Here is a 22,535-nt window from a genome sequence, read left to right as displayed (position 1 = left end):
TCTTGCTCAGGGATGGTTCCACAGAATCTTCAGTAACTCATCCAAGCATCTGTTTCTCATGTGAGCTCAGCCAGTGAGCCTATGCAACCAGTCAATCGTGGCTGATATTTACTCCTGCTGAGCGCAGGATCTCTGAAAGCCATTCAAATCGAGATGCCTTAACTCAGCACAAACTACAAAAACTTCCTACTCTACATCACTCAGCACATTAGACAGTGCATGTAATTAGTAGATGGGTTAAAGTGTGTGACACTTTGCTATTATATATTTCAATGTATCCAACAACTTCCTAGTCATTGAACAGAATTCCAAATCAACCCATCTTCTTACTGTTCACTCCCACGGTATAGAATTCCTGATCTAATTAAAACAGTTGAATACAAAGTCCTAATCTAATCTTGAAACATTTCCCGGTGTGATTTCCAAAATGCTTGTTCTGCTTAAAACTAGTCAGCCCAGTGCCAATTGTACCTGGGCCCTGAGCCAACACATTTCACAATTCTAATCATGTTTGTGTAAAATACTAATTTAAGTGTTTCCTGTTTAGATTTAATCAGTGAATGAATGATTAAAACGAACTGAAGAACAAAGGTTTGTAAATTGGTAGTTTAATTCAACATTTTACAGGAATACCAATTTTATTTTGTTGTTGTAATCCTCACCATTTCTCTTCTCTCCTGAAGGTGCCAGCTTCTCACTGGGTACAGTTTCAGGGTGCTGAATGGTTTCTAATGCCTCATCCAATGATCTTATAAATATGGATGAGCCTCTAGAGTGAGCAATGGCAGATTATTCTCCCGCAGCAAGCATCACGGATGAGAATACTCCTGTCCTCACTGATGTCCACACATGCATTATCTAACAGAGGATGCTGGATAGCATCACAGATGGGATTCTGGTTTTTGCTGTCTGCCCTAATAAAGGCACACTGAGGTCGATGATAGCACCCTGACTCTATCCTGTTTGCAATTAGCTAACTCAGCACTGATGGGAGACCAAGCTGAGGTCCTTCCTCATTCGTATGACTCAACTAATCGCAAGATAAACTCAGTGAGGAATCAAAGGAATGTGTTTTTTCCCTCTTAAAGTAAGCTAACTGGTCATCTGAACATTTTTGATGAACTGAAGCATGGCTAAATCAAAACTTAATGGGATTAAGGTTAATGGTTTTGCAGTGCCCTTTCACCTCTGGGAAATCCTGTTCAACCCAGCCCAGAAGAAATGGACAGATATGCTCAGTCTGCTGGCTGTATGATATGGGTTTGGAAGAACTTTATCCAGCTCATAACAGGCACTGCACCTAATTCAGGGCTGATTGACAGTGTCTCTCAGAGCGGAAGGTGGGTGTGGGAAATGGTCACAGTGGCGCAGTGGTTAGCACCGCAGCCTCACAGCTCCAGCGACCCGGGTTCAATTCTGGGTACTGTCTGTGTGGAGTTTGCAAGTTCTCCCTGTGTCTGCGTGGGTTTCCTCCGGGTGCTCCAGTTTCCTCCCACAGCCAAAAGACTTGCAGGTTGATAGGTAAATTGGCCATTATAAATTGCCACTAGTGTAGGTGGGAGGGGAATATAGGGACAGGTGAGGATGTGGTGGGAATATGGGATTAGTGTAGGATTAGTATAAATGGGTGGTTAATGGTCGGCACAGACTCGGTGGGCCGAAGGGCCTGTTTCAGTGCTGTATATCTAAATCTAAATCTGGTGTGACGCTCACGAGAAGTGCAGCGATGAAAATACAGAAACAAACTGACGGGTTATAAAAAAATTAGAGCAATTTTAAAAGACTAGTACATTTGCTGTCAACAAAATGGATGACGGGTCACATGACCCATATCAACTCCTGCACTAAAATCCACATCTATGTCTACTAGAACTGAAACCTTCTGCATGGAAATGAGTCAGTTTATCAGACATGGATGTGAGCTAGACACAAAACAGACTAAGACAAAGGCACTCCCCATACCCTACGTCTCTAGCTACCCTTCACACAATAGAGTGAGAACAGCCCCAATCTTATCAAAATGGGCCATCAAAAGCTATTGTACCAGCTCATCAAGAACTGAAGCCTAAAATCACATGGGCTAAACTAACACTTATGAGTCCACCTTTAAAGGTAATCATTTTGAAGAACAAAGGGGTCTTTCCAGTTCAGAACATTCATCATCAACATCAGTCTGGGCTCTCCAGCCACACAGTCAACATCGAAAGCCATCTTGAATTCCAGCACAACGCTGAGAGGTCAGTTCCAGCTAACACCGTTGAACCCTGCTGACAAGAGTTGAAAGCCAACTGCAGCAGAAAAAAGAGAATACCTTTTAAACCACTCTTCCACCTGTGAAAACTGAACTAAGAACATCAGCACTCCCTTCAAACTGAAGTGAACTACCGGAAGTCTTTAGAAATCCAGCAAATACATGAAAACCAGCAAACAGACCTGCAACTTTAAAACTCACCTTCTGAGAGGATCCCACAGGTTTTCCTGAAACAACAGACTTTTACATCTTGAACTCAAAATACCACTTACTCTTTACCTTCTCTCTCTTCTTGACTGTGCTTATGAGAGTGAATGCATGCGTGGGTGGTATTGAGACCATTTTGGGTGATGAATATTGTTCAATAAATATTTAATCTTCTGTTTTAAACCTGTAAGAAAACCTGTTACTGTCTGTTTATTTGGCAAACCAAATACAGGGGCTGAAACACTAATCATACAAAAACACTATCTGTGGTCAGTTGGGAGTTGAACAGTGGAAACCAGCCATGGCATCATCCACCTGTCCATATCACAGGGTAGTAGGGAGTGGTCTTCTCAGCGGGCAGATGAGGGACAGAGTGGAGACTGCATCAAACCCATGCTGCACCTGACTTGCAGCTTCTCAGTGCCGAGCTAAGGCACCTATAGTGGAACACTAAGCCATTACTCAGCACTGACACCACTCACCTCAATTAGGCAATAAATAAAATTCACCACAAAAAGGGTAGAAAAACATAGCTTTTCACATTCCATCTCACATGTTAATTAATTGGGAATTGGATAACCACCTTCAGGGAAAAAAAATTGCAGGGCTACAAGGAAAGGGCAGAGGAATGGGGCTAGCTAAATTGCTCTTGCAGAGAGCTAGCATGGGTCTGGCAGGCCAAATGGCCTTCTTCTGTGCTGTAACCATTCTATGATTCTATGATTATAATTCATAGAAAACCATTTTTACAAGTTTTATACAAGCAACTTTTATGAGAACTGAAAGTCTCTCCTAGTGTTTGAAGGTTGAAGAGAGTTCATAGTTCCTTACTGTGACCACCCCTGTGATGAGGTAAACATTTATTTGTTTAAGTGCACCCTGCAGAACGTACGAGGACTGAATCCTGAAACTCAGCACGTGTTTTCCCTTTAAATAAACATTCCCAACGACAGGGTGCCTATTAGCTAGTGAATACCACAATTACATTTTTACCTTTCCCTGGCCTCCTACTGCCCAGACACACATTGCTACCAGTTTTCTCATTCTGAAGTGCTATTATGAAAACTGCTGAGGGTGGAAGAGGCTTAATGATCTACTGATCACCATCGAGAACATGCATGCACTGGGGCATGGACCAGCTAATTATTACATCTCGCGTAGTGAGGTTTTCAACAGTCATATATTAGGTTAGCAAAACTCAGCTGGCAAGTTGTTTTATAGCGAATATCTAATGATTGTTAATTAGCTGACATTTCATGTGCAGAGGACTTTATATCTTGTGCTGCACAGTAATAGCTCACTCTGGTTTTGTGGAGGAGGGAAGACATTTCATGCTAAAGCCACAAAAAGAATTCCTTTGTATTCTTTGTGTGAAAATCCCACCTGTGCCTCAGGGCACAACACCAGGGTAGTTTTAATGGTCATCATTCTGTGTGGATCATTTGCTCCATCAATATGTCTTTCAGGAGGTTTGGAAATGAGCAATTACCCTTTTCCCCTCAACAACTGCTATAGGATTCAAACGAAAAATGCAATGGAAATATAGGCTGCCCAGAGAAGGAGCTTGGGTGGCTACCAAAGGACAGGGCTCATAAGTGTCTGGCTTCAGCACACAGGGTTCCCCATGAACGAACTGTGCAATGCCCACATTATCTTTATGAAATCTCACATGAAGCATACTTTCTTGCAGCTTGAGTCCCTAGGCTAGCATCACAGCCAGCCTCGTTAACATTTCTATTCATTGCCATTCATCTACTGACCCCCTATCAATACTGCAATACACATTTTGAAATATATTCCAGCAAGACACTTCCAGCTACAGTGTTTGGCAACCCTCCATTGCACTTGTCTTAAACTGTTGTATGTTGAAGTCTCATGTTCACTGGAATAGATCAGGAAAACCAGTAAGAGGCTTTGAGCACTGAATAACCTCTGCGGTTTTCAAAATGCATAAATCTCTTTTTTCTTTTATACATTAACAAACATTATTGTCCCATCTCGCCTGCTTGGTTGGCACCCTATCCACCACCTTAAACATTCACTCCCTCCACCGCCGGCGCACAGTGGCAGCAGTGTGTACCATCTACAAGATGCACTGCAGCAACTTGTCAAGGCTCCTTTGACAGCACCTTCCAAACCCACGACCTCTACCACTGAGAAGGACAATGACAGCAGACGCATGGGAACACCACCACCTGCAAGTTCCCCTCCAAGTCATTCACTATCTGGACATGAAACTATATCGCCGTTCCCTCACCGTCACTGGGTCAAAATCCTGGAACTCTCTCCCTAACAGCACTGTGGGTGTACCTACACCACAAGGTCTGCAGTGGCTCAAGTAGGCAGCTCATCACCACCTTCTCAAGGGCAATTAGAGATGGGCAATAAATGCTGGTCTTGCCAGTGATGCCCACTTCCCATGAACGAATAAAAAAAATTAGTCATGCATATATATAACTCACTAAAATTATAAGATATGTGAAGAGATATATAGCTGTACCTTAGACAATGTGCTATGTTATGGAAATGTTAAATAATGCAAATTATACAATAGAACATTTCAAGTATCTAGACACATTTATAATGTGGCCATAGCAATCTTCACAATCTGGGTTTTTAATTGGTTGAAAAAAGGTGGGCTGTTTAATTTATGAATTTACAATTCATATTCCAGTGATAAGCGATTGTTGATGTCTTGATGAATGGAGGCTATACTAATGACTGGGTTGACCTTTAGTGGGGGACTCTCATCTGGATGGAGGGATCCACTGGCTCAGGGAGAGTATTCCGGCCTCTGAGTCCCACTCCAGTGATTGGAGATTGGAACACCGGCTCTGAATACTAGGTTTGATATCCAGCGAGTTGGGGGTTCTTCAGCCTTGGTGCAGCCCCTAGGAAAAGGTTGTTGAAAGATAAAAACTGTGAGGAAAGCAACAGGGAAACCACCTCAGCTGCTGTTTCCCAGTAAGTGGCTCAAGAATCTCAAGTGTGACACCTGAGTTAGGACCTGCCCTAGGGGCAGAACACAACAGACAGATAGTTGAATATCGTTATTACTGTGATATTATTTTCGTGTCACAGTTTATGAACTGGAAAGAAAAATGTTTAGCCTAGGGAGTTTGGAGTTCCTTGAACCCATTGGCAGTTTAAAAATTATTTCATACTACTCTTAAGATAACCCAGCAAATGGAACAGGGTCACTGTTTAAAAATAAGGGGTCGCCCATTTAAGACAGAGATGAGGAGAAATATTATCTCTCCGAGGGTGGTGAGTCTTTGGAATTCTCTTCCTCAAAAGGTGGTGGAAGCAGAGTCTTTGAATATTTTTAAGGCAGAGGTAGATAGATTCTTGATAAGCAAAGGGGTGAAAGGTTATCGGGGGTTGGTGGAAATGTGGAGTAATCAGTTCAACCATGAATTTATTGAATGGCAGAGCAGGCTCAAAGGACCGAGTGGCCTACTCCTGCTCCTAATTCATATGTTCATATGTTTTTGAAAAAAAGTACACATCTTGGAGAGATAGCACTGGTGGGGATTAGGAGTGTTGGAAAAGGAATGGTAGCCTATGGAAAAAATGTGTGGTTGACTATTCAGAGAGATAAATAAAACAGAACAGAGAACTAGAGAAAGAGACAGAAACTAAATGCAACAACAACTTGAATTTATATAGCACCTTTAACACAGTAAAACATCCTAAGGTGCTTCACAGGAACATTATTAACATAAGGAGACATTAGGACAGGTGACCAAAAGCTTGGTCAAAGAACGAGGTTTTAAGGAGAGGCTTAAAGAAGGCTCCTAGTTAAGCAATACCTCGATTTTACAATTCTCATCCTTGTTTTCAAATCCCCCATGACCTTGTCCCTCCCTATTTCTGTAATCTCCCACAGCCCTATAACCTTCCAAGATCTCTGTGCTCCTCTAATTCTGGTGTCTTGAGCATCCCTGATTTTAATCGCTCCATCATTGGTGGCCGTGCCTTCAGCTACCTGGGCCCTAAACTCTGGAATTCCCTCCCTAAACCTCTCCACCTCTCTACGTCTATTTCCTCCATTAAGATGCTCCTTAAAACCTACCTCCTGGATCGTGCTTTTGGCCAGTTGCCCTAATATTGCCTTATGTGGTTCCGTGTTGAAGTTTGCTTTATAACACTCCTGTGAAGCACCTGGGGATGTTTTATAATGTTAAAGGTGCTATATAAATACAAGTAGTTGCTTTTGAGAGAGGTGGAGAAGCAGAGAGTTTTAGGGAAGAGAAATTGAAATGGAGGAGACAGATAGAAGAGAAGGTGAGAAGGGGAGAATTTAAGTGAAGGGGACAACAACAACAACTTATATTTATATAGTGCCTTTATGTAATAAAACATCCCAAGGTGCTTCTCAGGAACATTATAAAACAAAAGATGACACTGAGCCACATAAGGAGGAGTTCAGTTTGATGATCAAAAGCTTGATCAAAGAGGTAGGTTTTAAAGAGTGTCTTAAAGGAGGAAAGTGAGGTGGCGAGGCGGAGAGATGTATGGAGGGAATTCCAGAGCTTAGGGCCCAGGCAACTGAAGGCACGGGACTGATGGTGCAGCTTAAAATCAGGGATGCTTAAGAGGCCAGAATTAGAGGAGTGCAGAGATCTCGGAGAGTTTTGGGGCTGGAGGAGATTACAGAGATAGGGAGTGGTGAGGTCATGGAGCAATTTGAGAACAAGGAAGAGAATTTTTAAATTAAGACGTTGCTTGATCAGGAGCCAGCGAAGGTCAGTAAGCACAGGGGTGATAGGGGAATGGGATTTGGTGTGAGTAAAGACATGGGCATAAGAGACATAAATGGTGTGGGCTAGGAATTTCAGAGAATGCAAATAAAATATATTGGGAGGTTAATGTAGCATTTAATCATGATTCTGCATGACTCAAAAGCAATTTAATCAAACGCAGCCCACTTAATTGAGTCACAGGAATCCAGCCCACTGCACCAAGAGGTTACAGTGCAGTCACACCACTGACACTGTCTCTTCCCAGCTCTATTGATGCTCCTTCATCTTCATTAGTAACTTTGGAGGAAGCAAGTGAATGACAACAAACTAAACCAATCAAGAAGGTCTTGCTTTTCCCAGTTCCTCCAGTTACACAGAGGAGCACTTTGCTTAAGTGCTGGTTGAAATAAGACTGGGTTCAAATGAAAAATTATCATCAGAGGATCGCAACACTAGTGTCAGAACACCACAGAAACTTACAACCCTTCCTCCATACATTTCCAGTGTAGCACAAAGAACAGATGACAACAACAATGGCCCATTGCCAGTGTGACACACTGGTAGTAAACCACCGTAAATCTCGACATCAATGAATGTCAGTGGTGAGACTGACAGTGAGATGCCTTTTTAGGGAAGCTAACGGTGGAGTGGTACAAATTACGATTCGCAATTCACAGGGTAGCGCTTCTTCGCCACAAGTTGCTGGACGATTTACACATCAATAACTGCAAGCCCCTTTCATCTCTCCGTTATTCCAGTAGCAAATTCTGGGCCCATTATGGCTTGTTCAGGTGAAGCAGAATAAAACATTCAAGAAAGCATTCAAAAATCATCCAGTTTTTGACTTATTAAGGAACACAGATGGATAGGACCTGCTGTCAAGGTAGGAGGGGTTTCAAAAGGTCCAAGACCTTCAAAGAACTAAATACAACTGTTATATAAATTTGCAGACCAACCTGAATCATGCCTATTCTGAGTAACGATTTAAATGAAATGCCAAGCATTTCTTCACAAATGAACTAATTTGTTTTATTTTTAAGCTTGGTGCTCATTTTTCACTTTCTGGTCCCCACAAGGATTTGTGCAGTTTTTATCTGAACTTGTTTTAAAACTAAGTTACGCAGTTCATCAGGCATGGGAATAAAATGACGTATTGATCCATTTTCTGTTAATACTAGCTCCTTGCCTTTGCGCCCTACCAGATCATCACAGCAGACTGGTTAATTGGACCTGCATTGTTTTGAAGATGAATAATTTATCAATATTTTTTAAAGGAATGTTTGGCATTACACTTTAGCGGTCAATATCCTGAAGATGATCAAACTACAATAATGTCACTTGTTTCATATTAATTATGAAATCCCAATATGACCAGTATTCAAGGGGGCTTTTTTGCCTGCATACTGTACCTTCCCTCCTTCAGTTCCTAGGCCGCAGTTATTAAGTCTCAGCTCCTTGAGGGTGTAGCAGCTCCTGTTCTTCAGGAGATCTTCGCAGCTCTGAATTCCATCTGGTCCAAATGCATTATCACTTAAATCCAGCTCTGTCAGCTCAGCCCCAGCCAGTATGACAGCTTCACCAAGTGACTTCTGAGAAAGCAATAAAAAAAATGAATTAACATGGCATTCTGCCCATTAAGTGAATGTCCCCTCTATAGGTTGACTTTCTAAACACTTACAGTCCCAAGATACTATTGTGCAATCTGCACAGAAATAGTATGAATCCGACCTTGTAATTACTCTGAAACTCAATCCTGCCACCATGAATCAACACTTTATTTTTGCAAAATTAATACCAGAAAATATGCTGAAGGCTGAACATTTTCTTTATGCACTGTCATGTTGCCAGGGTTTTCATAACAATAAAGGATGTGGCTGTCATAATATAATACATATTAATGGAAGTGAATTCTGCAGCCTTGAACCTACTCACAATGGCTTTCAACTTGAAAGCTGCAACCTCTATGGAAGCTTTTGACGATAGAATATTGGGAAGGAAGGAAGGGAGCTAGCTGTGCAGTGGGTCAGATAATCATTTTACCTCAAAGACCTAAGTTTGAATCAGCTGTAATTGTCCATTATGAAGTGAGTTGGAGGCAGCGTTAACCTAGTTCTCAGTAAGTTGCACAAAACTGCCTGTAACTTGGCACCAAATAATCTCTGCAAAAAGATACAAAAGATACACACGGTGGTGATTTGGAAAATCCAAATGCCATAAGACACACCAACGGGGGTGGCAGAGGGGAAGGGGCATTCTTTTGAAACAGAGCTTAAGGGACATTAGGGGAAAAATTCAATTAGGCCTGATGTTGGGTGCAGTGATCATGTTGCACGATCCCTGCACAGGTCCCGTTGAGGCAAACTTTGTGCTGCCTGCTCATCAGCATGATTGTAGCGTGCAGCCCAGTGCAAAGCGTGCTGCTGACTGGCTGCATGCTCAGTAGGGGAGCTAGTAGTGTGTGTGGCTAACATTACATACAGCTATTTTTTAAGGCAGCCTGCCCCTCTTAAAGGGAAGGTGCACTCAGAAGCTGATGGAACAGGATCAAGAAGGCTTTGGAGCAGCAGAGCAGGGAGGAGGCTTCCAAGCTCTTCTGTGCGGCACTGGAGGTCTTGGTGACAGAGGTGGAAAGGAAAAGAGAGGCCATATTCCCATAGAGGGCCAGGCAGTCACTGTGAAGGGAATGGGAGCAATTGGTTAGGGAGGCAGATTCCTGGAAGCTGACCTCGAGGATCTGGTCGCTTGTCTGGGAAAAGTTCAAAGACTTTGCACGCATGGCCAAGATCATTGAATTCATGTTCAAATGATAACGCCTACCCACTGCACTACCAACCTGTCATACTGTTCAATGCACCACAGCCTCATTACTCACCCATCAGCAATCAGGACTCATGCTTAACATTCAGATGCTTTACCTCACCCTCACACATTTACCAAGGCTGCCAGTTTCACAATCACGGCAGCTTCCATATACCTCCAGTTATTCAGCTATGGCATCAACTAAACACATTGCAGCACACTAACTGACATTCTGCCCTGTCTCTTGCAGGAAAAGATCATACATAATCGCATGGAGCAGCAGAGAACCGGTGGGGGCCAAGAACACCTGCATCTCCTGATCCCTTTGGAAGAGATGGTGTTCCACATCATGGGGCCAGCAGTGACTAGGACCCTTGCATCTAGCATTGCCAAGAACATTCAGGATGATGGTATATTCATGCCTTATGCCTCTTCTTAAGTTCCACTTCATTCTCATCCTGCTATGTGGCATAAAGTACATGTTGGGGATGGAGTGAACCTGGACCACTTGCTTTCCACCCAACTTCCCCTTCCCTCACCCCAACTCTCCCCTTCTCATTTTCTCTTTCAGATACTCCAGATTTGCCACCTGGCCAGTCAGTGCAGCCTCACCCTGAAGGGTGAGAGCGACACCAGACCTTTGATGAAGGAGCACCATCTCTTGATCTTATACTCATAGCCACCAACTCAGATACTGGCATTCCAAATACCTTAGAGGGTAGCATAGGGTTGGCATCAGCACATGGTAAATCACTGGGCATGAGTGGGCTGCAACAAGGGCAGGGAATAAGGATAGTGTATGTGCCAGCTCACTGAAGAATGAGGTTGCAGGTGAGTTCTGCTGCAGAGGACTCAGATGAGGACTTTAATGGACGGCGTCCAGGAAAACACTGATGTGCATGCACACCAAGATGCTTGATGGATTGGTAGGCCTACCAAATGGCCTCTTGTCATGGTCAAGGGACATGGAGAAGTCAGGCTCTAACCTGGCACAGGGCTTCAAACGGAGCTTGGAGCCTATCCATTCCAGTGTGCAAGTAATGGCCAATTCCATGACAGCACTTGTGGACCAGCCCATGATGTAGCATCTGATGACCAATGTCTCAGCTTCCACTGCAACACAGGCAGAAGCCACCCAATGTCTGAGTGCTGCAGTTAAACACTGTTTGGCATTTTGATCTGACCACACTGCATACTTGTGGTGCATGCAGTTATGTTACTGCATGAGTGATCCAGAGGTCTGCACTAATAATCCATCAACGTGAGCTCAAAGCCCACCATAGTAATTTGCGAATTGGAATTTTGTTTCAAAAAAATCTAGAAATAAAAAGTTGGTCTCAGTAAAAGTGACCACAAAGCTGTTGGATTATTGTGAAAACCCAAATAATATCCTTTAGGGAAGGAAATCTGCTAACTTTATCTGGTCTGGCCTATGTGTTACACCAGTCCCACACCAATGTATTGACTTTCAACTGCCCTCTGCAATGGCCGAGCAAGCCCCTCAGTTGTATCAAGCTACTTCCTACTTTTCTCTGAATTTCTTTCTTGCATTAGTGAGGTTTTCCAGTCATCTGCCATGCTGCCTGCTTAGACCTTAGGCAGAAATTGCAGGAAGATGCTGAAATTCTGATTACAGAGGTATAAGACCCCATAGCCAGTAAAAGAAAGAAAAGAACAAACTTGCACTTATACAGCACCTTTCAAACCCTCAGAATGCTCTGAAGTACTTTACATCGATTACATTTGAAGTGTAAACAGTTGGAAAGTTGGCAGCTACAAGGTCTGATAAATAACAAGCTGTTGGTTGAGGGATTACTTGTGGGCAGGACTTTAGGAGAACCTTCCTGTTCTTCTTTGAATAGAGCCACAAGATCTTTGAAAAACACCCAAGCAGGTAGACAGGACCTTGCTTTAACAGCTCATGCATAACTCTGGTAATATAACACTCCTTGAGTACTGTTTTAAAGTGTCAGCCTGGATTCTATACTGAAGCATCTGGAGTGGGTCTTGAATCCATAACTTGCTGACTCACAGGTGAGCATGCTACCTACAAAGCCAGGTGGACACTTGCAAAAGTCACTGGTGTACCAACAGAAACCTAGGGCCTGTTTCTGCACATATAAATGTTAGAAGCCAATCTGAAAGAAACCTGAGTAAGGGCGTTGCTCATGTCGAGAATTTGCACTGCTCGGAGTTAAGTTCAAAAAGGTCATTGGACCAGTGACACATACTGTCACAATGTTGATAGCAAGGTTAAGTTCAAACCCATGCCACGAGAGAACAATTACACCAGCTGCAAAGATGCTTGTGACCTTGATGTAAGGTGGCTTTGGGGAAAGCTGGTGTCAGGTAACTAACTTGTTGGAAAATCCCTGAAAGATGAACAAAAAAACTTTATTTAAGTTGCTGTTTGAATATTTTAAAGCAGTTTAATCGTCTAACTATCCCAACATGCTTTGCAAGACAGTTTGGAAACTGAAAAGACAGAACAATAAACACCCAAGTCAAGAGATGGTCCATAGCGAGATAAGGGCAAAGTTGCTAAGATACATCATACCACAGTAAAAGATAGCATTGAGATACTGCATTACTGCATACTGTAATGAGTAGGTGCAGCCCAAGGTAGTCAAATAGTATAAGAATGGGACATTTTCCTCTAAAAGGTTCAATATTCTTGGAACAGCCGGAAGTCCATTCCTCATAATGGTGAACCACGAAGGCCAATTAATGTAATTCTGCAGAACAGTTGTATAAGAAGAATACAGTTATTAGTCAATGTGTATTAAAGCTTATTGTATAGAACCACTCAGACCTGTATCACACAGAGGTTACTGTTGCAGGACTAACAACCCTTTGTTGCGACCGTAACCACAGGAAATCCACTAACGGTTGCTGACTGAATCAGTGCAGAAATGTTGTTCTCAATCCCAAACTTAGTTGTTGAGCATCTGAAAACTTGTTGAATCTAATAAATTCGCTGCATTTGTGGTATTTTTTTTAAAGAAACTTGTACTGTCTTCTTAGAATATCATTTATATATCATGTATACATAGGGTCATTGACCTCCATACTGTTTGGAGAGAACAATACAAACACATGGAATCCAAAGCAGCTCACATTTGATTTACTTTGAGCTGACAATAAACAGCTGCTGTGAGAATGTCAGGTTCACAGCAGTGTTTTACTTCTCAATGCAAACAGTATCATCCAGTCAACTTCAGAGGGTGTGAAGCAGGTAGTGAATCAGCCAAAGGAAATGGGGTGATATAGAGCAGTATGGAAATCAGAAACAAGTGGGGCTTCATTCACTTTTTATTTGAAGTTATATTTGGAGCGGGCATTTCTTGAAAAACTGGAATCTATTTAAAGAACGGTGGACTGGAATGGCCACTGGTGCTATTGCCTCAAAATGTTCAGCAGCCAATCCGTTCGTTGGTCAATAAACACAAATGTGTTGTGAAAAAGCAACTGAAAGTCATTTATTTTTCCAAACTGACAAATCAGGATGAAGAACTAAAGCCAACAGTGCAATGGGAGGATAGGAAGGAGATAAATCAACACATGATGCTTTCTTCAACAGCACCTTCCAAACCCACGACCTCTACCACAAGGGCAGCAAATGTATGGGAACACCACCAACTGCAAGTTCTCTCCAAGTCACACACCATACTGACTTGGAACTATACCGCCGTTCCTTCACTGTCGCTGGGCCAAAAACCTGGAATTCCCTTCCTAACAGCACTATGTGTGTACCTACTGCACATGGACTGCAGCGATTCAAGATGGCGATTCTCAAGGGCAATTAAGGATGGGCAATAAATGCTGGCCTTGCCAGCGAAACCCACATCCCATGAACACATTAAAAAAAGGTTTAAGTTTGAATTCAGCTCTGACAGATGGGATGAAAGTCTCTTCTCCCTGGCACTGAGCACATAAGAACAGGAAGGCCATTCAATAAGATCATAGCTGATCTATATCTTAACTTCATCCACTTGCCTTGGCTCCATAACCTTTGCATGAGAAAGTGTTTCCTAACAACTCTCCTGAATGGCCTAGCTCTGATTTTAAGGTTATGTCTCCTTCTCCTAGACTTTACCCTGAATTGAATGCATTCTGTATCGTACCTGAGAATGGTTGTTGGAGACACACTGAAAAAAGAAAAAATATATTGATTGATTTCTCTGAAGTGCAGTACTTTCTAAGGTTGCATTAATTTCCTTTTATCAATTCCTTCTTTGAATGCAAGTGGTCAGATTTACTTCCCAAGTGCCTAGTGTTTGTAACATTGTTAACATCCTCGGCATCGCGCTGCTTTTCACCAACAGAAATCAGTCCACAATTCTGCTATTTGTGAAGCCGAGACAAACTAATGACAGATAAAGAGAGAGATAGAGATAGATATTTACAGGTAGATAGAGTCATAGAGTAGAGTCATAGAGTTATACAGCATAGAAACAGGCCCTTCGGCCCATTGTGTCTGTGCCGGCCATCAAGCATCTAACTGTTCTAATCCCATTTTCCAGCACTTGGCCTGTAGCCTTGTATGCTATGGTGTTTCAAGTGCTCATCTAAATACTTCTTAAATATTGCGAGGCTTCCTGCCTCTACCACCCCTTCAGGCAGTACGTTCCAGATTCCAACCACCCTCTGAGTGAAATTTTTTTTCCTCAAATCCCTTCTAAACCTCCTGCCCCTTACCTTAAATCTATGTCCCCTGGTTATTGACACCTCCACTAAGGGAAAACGTATGGACAAGTACATCAATGTCCCTCTGACCCTCTGTACGTCCTCGGGTCCTACCATCCATTGTATATTCCCTTGCCTTGTTAGTCCTCCCAAAATGCATCACCTCACACTTCTCAGGATTAAATTCCATTTGCCACTGCTCCACCCATCTTATCAGCCCATCTATATCGTCCTTTCATCTAAGGCTTTCCTCCTCACTATTTATGACACCACCAATTTTCGGGTCATCTGCGAACCTACTGATCATACCTCCTATATTCATGTCTAAATCATTAATGTACACTACAAACAGCAAGGGTCCCAGCACCGATTCCTGTGGTACACCACTGGGCACGGCCTTCCACTCGCAAAAACAATCTTTGACCATCACCCTCTGCCTCCTGCCACTATGCCAATTTTGGATCCAATTTGCCAAATTGCCCTGGATCCCATGGGTTCTTACCTTCTTAACCAATCTCCCATGCGGGACCTTATCAAAAGCCTTACTGAAGTCCATGTAGACTACATCAACTGCTTTACCCTCATCTACACATCTAATCACCGCCTCGAAAAATTCAATCAAGTTAGTTAGACTTGATCTCCCCCTGACAAAGCCATGCTGACTATCCCTGATTAATCCCTGCCTCTCCAAGTGGAGATTAATCCTGTGCCTCAGAATTTTTTCCATTAGTTTCCCTACCACTGATGTTAGACTCACCGGCCTGTAATTACCTGGTTTATCCCTGCTACCCTTCTTGAATAATGGTACTACATTCGCTGTCCTCCAATCCTCTGGTACCTCTCCTGTAGCCAGAGAGGATTTGAAAATTTGTGTCAGAGCCCGTGATAGATCGGTAGACTGATAGAGATTGATAGATAGATATTGATACATAGATTATATATCTGGAGGGAGAAAGAAAGAAGGATATTGATAGATAGAGAGATAAACAAACATTAGTTTGATTTTGAACATGTTTCCAAATATTCATTTTGATAATCTCAGTCACAATGACCACACTGTGGTCATGACAGTGGGACTTTGCCTTTATAGCATGGATTAAGTTGTTCAACACATAATGTAATACCTGTAAGGTATCATTTCCATAAGGTCACAAGGACGACCATTCGTCCCATCTATAATTATTCATCCATCCAGAATTACCCTACAGTTCCCCTATTGACACGTCCAATTGGTTTTCAAACAATTCCAGGATTTTCACCCTCCACTAATTTACCGAGGAGTGCATTCCCCCTGTGTTGATCACTGTGTGAAGTAGCATTTCCTGGCTTGGTCTTAAATTTACCTTTTACTAGTTTGAACCCGTGTCCCTTTGTCCTACTCCTACACTTAAAAATAACAGTCTAGACTTATTGTTTGCATGCCCTTAAATATCTTATATACCCCTGAAGGTGAATTTTGTATCCAACTTACATGGAGAAAGTGCAGTTCATTCAGGGTAGTTTGCCCTCCCAAGTCAACTTTCTCATTGCCAAGTCTAATGTATTTCCATAATGTCAGCTGGTTCCATTCTTATCTATCCAGTCATAAGATCATAAGAAATAGGAGCAACAGTAGGCCATTCAGCCCCTCTATCCTGCTCTGTCATTCAATAACATCGTGTCTGATCTGATTGTGGCCTTAACTCCACTTTCCTGCTGGCCCCCATAACTCTTGACTCCCTTGTAGATCAAAAATCTGTCTAACTGAGCTCTTGAATATATTCAGTGACCCAGCCTCCATTGCTCTCTGGGGAAGAGAATTCCAAAGGTTAACAACCCTCTGACAGAAGAAATTCCTCCTCATCTCTGTCTTAAATGGGAAACGCCTTATTTTGAAACTGTGCCCACTAGTTCTAGATTCCCCCACGAGGGGAAACATCCTCTCAGAATCTACCCTGTCAAGCCCCCTCGGAATCATAAATGTTTCAATAAGATCACCTCTCATTCTTCGAAACTCCAATGAGTACAGGCCCAACCTGCTCAACCTTTCCTCATAGGGCAACCCTTCCATCCCAGGAATCAGCCTAGTGAACATTCTATGAACTGCTTCCAATGCAAGTATATCCTTCATTAAGTAAGGAGACCAAAACTGTTTTCAGTACTCTAGCTGCTGTCTCACCAATGCTCTGTCCAGTTGGAGCAGACTTGGCTACTTTTATACTCCACCCCCCTTGCAATAAATGCCAACATTCTATTTGCCTTCCTAATTACTTGCTGTACCAGCATGCTAACTTTTTGTGATTCATGCACAAGGAAACCCAGAACCCTGTGTATCGCAGCATGCTGCAGTCTCTCTCAGTGCAAATAATATTCTGTTTTTCTATTCTTCCCGCCAAAATGGACAGAGTCACATTTTCCCACATTATACTCCATCTGCCAAATTTTTGCCCACTTAACCTATCTATACCTCTTCAGAGACATTTTATGTTCTCCTGACAAATTGCTTTCCTACCTATCTTTGTGTCATTTGCAAAGTTGGCTACAATACACTTGGTCCCTTCATCTAAATCATTAATATAGCTAGTCATAGCTAGAGAATCACCTGTGATAGCTTCTCTTCCCACCCAGATGTAAAAGATCCTATGGCACTATTTCAAAGAAGATTAGGGGAGTTAACCCTGGTGTCCCGGCCAATATTTATCCCTCAATCAGAATCACAAAAAACTGATTATCTGGTTATTATCACACTACTGTTTGTGGGATCTTGCTGTGTGTAAATTGGCTGCCACGTTTCCTACATTACAACAGTGACTACACATCAAAAGTATTTCATTGGCTGTAAAGCACTTTGGGACATCCTGAGGTCATGAAAGGCATGATAGAAATACAAGTTCTTTCTTTCTTTATTTCACTCGTCCCCCAGAATCTATCCTGGGCTCACTCCTAATTCTCATCTACATGCTGCCCCTCGGTGACATCATCTGAAAACACATCAGGTTCCACGTGTACGCCGGCGACACCCAGATCTATCTCACCACCACTGCTCTTGACCACTCCACTGTCTCTGATATGTCATGCTGGCCTGGATGAGCAGAAATTTCCTCCAAATAACTATTGGGAAGACTGAAAGCATTGTCTTCAGTCCCTGCCACAATCTCTGTTCCCTAGCCACTGACCCAACCTTCTCCCTGGTCACTGTCTGGGACTGAACCAGACTTTTCGCAATCTTGGTGTCATATGTGACCCTGAGATGAGCTTCCGACCATATACCCGTGCCATCACTAAGGCCCCTACTTCCACCTCCATAACATCGCCCAACTGCATCCCGCCTCAACTCATCTGATACTGCAGCTCTCATCCATGCCCTTGTTACTTCTAGACTTGACTATTCCAATGCACTCCTGGCTGGCCTCCCATCTTCCACCCTCCATAAACTTGAATTCAACCAAAATTATGCTGCCTTTATCCTAACTTGCACTAAGCCCCTATCACTCATCACTCCAGTGTTCATTGACCTACATTGGCTCCTGAAATGCCTCAATTTTAATATTTTCATCCTTGTTTTCAAATCCCTTCATGGCCCCATCCCTTCCTATCTCTATAATCTCTCCAGCCCCATAACACTCTGAGATATCAGCATTCTGTCAATTCTCCCTCTTGTACATCCCCAATTTTAATCACTCCTTGAGTTCTTATGAAAGTTCACACAGACCTGAAACATTAACTCTGTTTCTCTCTACACAGATGCTGCCAGACCTGTTGATTATTTCCAGCAATTTCTGGTTTTATTTAATCGCTCCTCCACTAGCGGCTGTGGCTGGGCCCCAAGCTCTGGAATTCCCTCCCTAATCTTCTCCACCTCTCTATCTCTCCTCTTTTAAACCTATCTCTTTGGCCAAGATTTTGGTCACCTGTTCCAATATCTCCTAATGTGGTTCAGTGTCATATTTTATCTGATAACAATCCTGTAACGTGACTTGGCATGTTGTACTACATTGAAAGTGCTATATCCATGCAAGCTGTTGTATCACTGGTAAACTATGTGCATTTTGATACACGTGTGTATCAAGCATGCTGCATGCGTGTTACCTGCTATGAAACAGGTCGGAACTCGATGGAAGCACTCAGCCAAGACATGCACCATCCTGCCTGGTGAAACCACAGGAATTCTGGAATAATGCTCAATGGCCACTCCCAACTATTGAATTTTAAAAATTTTCTTTCGCAAAACATTTATTTTTTGTAACTTTTCTGGGAATTTTAGAAACTGCAGCTAACCCTGAGACAGCCCACACTGCTGTGTTACTGCATCAGATTGGGAGCTGAATATCCAGAGTTAAATGATGTACCCACAGTGCCTGATTTTCTGTTCATTCATTTAAACAAGCTGAAAAACAAGAACTGTGATCCAATCATTTCTCAACTATTCGCCAGGAGAATTCGATCAGGGAATCGGACCCAGTTTGACTGCAAATTGGAAAACATAGCAATGCAAATCCTTAAAGGGATCTGCATTCTGTCTATGTACAATGCACTGGCACACTGTAAAATTCCACCATACAATTACTACACTGGCATTTCTCATGACAATGGATTTTTAGTGATCCACACTGATGCTTCAGGAGGGTGAGATATTACTGAGACTGCTTGACATGGAGGAAAAGTTCACAGAGACACCTGTAGTGAATGTTAAGCAGGTACTGCTGCACAGATGCTGTGCAGAGGCACAGATAGGCTTTTATAACTCGAGAGATCCTGTCAGCCAGTTTCAAGGTGATGTGAAACTATGCGGTACAAAGCTGAATGAGATTTTAGAACTCAAAATTAAAATTCTACAATCTACAGTGTCTGATGCACAAACAATGATAAACACATGCTCTCAACCTTCTCTTTTAGCCGTGTGTGTGTGTGTGTGAAGGCAACAGCAAGAGGCCAGACAACCTACACGCCAAGGGCAGGAAATGAGTGAATCTTGTTCCTACGTCATTATCACAAGGTCAAGGAAGGAGCATTACTCCATCTGCATCTAGAAAATGATGATGCAGCTTCACTCCTGACACTGTCATTTCCTCCAAGACCTTGAGCATTGTGAACTTCTTTGTGAATGAGACCTTCAAATGTATGGAGGGTGAAGCTTCCCACCCAGTGATTAAAACGAGCACTCGACAGTCAGCTCCAGGGACAGCCAGGCTGGCATGCACCTGCTGCCACCTCAGGGGAGCAGCCCAAACACGGCCTGTCAGATTACATAATGGCTGTGACCAAGTACACCAGCTCTGAGTAAACCACCTCGATGGTACTGAGAAAACAAACTCAGCTGCCTCCAACCGAATTCCTATTAGGATTGGTCAAGGTCTGACAACAAGTTGCCCACTACATGTCAATCACATCTCCCAGAATACTCATGATACCAGATACCCCAGGACTGCAGAAATCTTGGGCTGAATTTTTGCTTTGGAGGCACGAAATAGGATTCGGGTCTGTTTCCAGCTCCCAAGCCCGGCCCCGGGGGCAAACAGTCACTGACCTGGGATTTTGACCAGGTGCTCCCTTAACTGGCATGGACACAGATTGCCTGTCCAATTATAGATGGCAGGAGGGCTCTCGAAGCTGGAGGGTCAATCAGAGGCTTCAACATGAAGATGCCCTCTCGCCAATTTTTAAAAAAATTCAAATAAAAAATGGAAAAAATAACCAGGCCACCACTGTTGGAGGGGGATTCCCTCTACAGGGCGGCCTTCGGCTTTACCTGCACCCAGGCAGGCAGGGAGGGCCTGTAGGCCTTTCTGGAGCACAAGTGCCCTGGCCTGCCACTGGGTGCCTGTCTTCAGGCAGTTAAACTGCCCCCCATCGCTATGGGATTAGTGTAGGATTAGTATGAATGGTTGGTTAATGGTCGGCACAGACTCGGTGGGCCGAAGGGCCTGTTTCAGTGCTGTATCTCCAAATCAAAAATCAAATCAAATCGCATCGAGAGACTGGAGGCCGATTGGAAAATCCCAGTCATCCTCCTTTGAATGCCCTTAATGAGCCTAATTAGCAGCTCGCCTCGTGGGTGCCGGGCAGCCCTGCTGGCCCCGAGCCCGCCTCCACTCCCGCCAGTGCCAGGAACGGGCTCGGGAAACAGGCACGCCAGTGGGCACTGGTATTTTTGGGCCCCGCTCACCTCCATTCCCAACCTTGGTGGGGCTCAAAAATTCTTACCCCGGGCGCTTTAACCCAGACAAAGCAATTGAATGGTACAGTCAGGAAGCTTATGTGAAATGTAGAGGGGAACGTATAAGGAGTATGTGCTCCCAGTTGTGGGTGGTGTGCTGTCTGTGAAGAGCAAAGAAATAGCTTGCATTTACATAATTTATTTCATGATCTCAGGATGTCCCAAAGTGCTTTAGAGCCCATGAAGTATGTTTGAAGTGTCTTCTTCTTTGGCCTCCTTATCTCGAGAGACAATGGGTAAGCGCCTGGAGGTGGTCAGTGGCGTGTGGAGCAGCGCCTGGAGTGGCTATAAAGGCCAATTCTAGAGTGACAGGCTCTTCCACAGGTGCTGCAGAAAAATTTGTTTGTCGGGGCTGTTACACAGTTGTCTCTCCCCTTGCGCTTTTGTCTTTTTTCCTGCCAACTGCTAAGTCTCTTCTACTCGCCACATTTAAGCCCCGCCTTTATGGCTGCCTGCCAGCTCTGGCGAACGCTGGCAACTGACTCCCACGACTTGTGATCAATGTCACAGGATTTCATGTCGCGTTTGCAGACGTCTTTAAAGCGGAGACATGGACGGCCAGTGGGTCTGATACCAGTGGCGAGCTCGCTGTACAATGTGTCTTTGGGGATCCTGCCATCTTCCATGCGGCTCACATGGCCAAGCCATCTCAAGCACCGCTGACTCAGTAGTGTGTATATGCTGGGGATGTTGAAGTGTCATTACTGCTCTAATGGAACTGCGGCAGCCAAGTTGTGCACAAGAAAATTCCACAAACAGCACTGGGAGTGTCAGCCTGCATTATGTGCTCAAGGCTTAGAGTGGCGTTTGAAACCACAACCTTCTGACTCAGGCAAGCATGCTTGCCACTGAGCGCCTTCAAAGAAAGACTTGCATTTATATAGCGCCTTTCACAACCTTAGCATGTCCCAAAATGCTTGGCAGCCAATTAAGTCATTTTGAAGTGTAGCCACTGTTGTAATGTTGGAAATGCAGCTGCCAATTTGTGCACAGCAAGCTCCCACAAACAGCAATGTGATAATGATCAGATAATCTGTTTTAGTGATGTTGGTTGAGGGATAAATATTGGCCAGGACACCGGGAAGAATCCTCTGCTCTCCTTCAAAATAGTGCTGTGGGATCTTCTATGTCCACCTGAGAGGAACAGTGAAGCCACAGTTTGATGTCTCACCCGAAAGACACCACTTCCCACAGTGCAGCACTCCCTCAGTACTGACCCTCCAACAGCTCAGCATCCCCTCAGTACTGACCCTCCAACAGTGCAGTGTTCCCTCAGTACTGTACCTCTGACAGCTTAGCATTCCCTCAGTACTGACCCTCCAACAGCTCAGCACTCCCTCAGTATTGACCCTCTGACAGTGCAGCACTCCCTCAGTACTGACCCTCCAGCAGCTCAGCACTCCCTCAGTACTGACCCTCCGACAGTGCAGCACTCCCTCAGTACTGACCCTCCAACAGCTCAGCATCCCCTCAGTACTGACCCTCCAACAGTGCAGTGTTCCCTCAGTACTGTACCTCTGACAGCTTAGCACTCCCTCAGTACTGACCCGCCAACAGTGCAGCACTCCCTCAGTACTGACCCTCCAACAGCTCAGCACTCCCTCAGTACTGACCCTCCGACAGCGCAGCACTCCCTCAGTACTGACCCTCC

The 22,535-nt window shown here is 43.7% G+C and overlaps 1 protein-coding gene across 2 annotated transcripts in view; it reads right to left on the bottom strand.

The window, feature by feature from the left end:
- The window catches only part of LOC137384469 (ran GTPase-activating protein 1-like), a 752,042-nt gene that overhangs the window by 284,413 nt on the left and 445,094 nt on the right, over positions 1–22,535 (bottom strand). For both annotated transcript variants that reach the window (XM_068058587.1, XM_068058588.1), the window contains exon 4: positions 8,613–8,792. In XM_068058587.1, the coding sequence (XP_067914688.1) occupies positions 8,613–8,792 (180 nt within the window). The remainder of the gene's footprint in view (positions 1–8,612; positions 8,793–22,535) is intronic.

This window comes from Heterodontus francisci, chromosome 26 (assembly GCF_036365525.1).
Source record: "Heterodontus francisci isolate sHetFra1 chromosome 26, sHetFra1.hap1, whole genome shotgun sequence".
Taxonomy (NCBI): Eukaryota; Metazoa; Chordata; class Chondrichthyes; order Heterodontiformes; family Heterodontidae; genus Heterodontus; species Heterodontus francisci.
The sequence above is the reverse complement of the archived record's forward strand: the minus strand, read 5'-3'. Positions and strand labels throughout refer to the sequence as shown.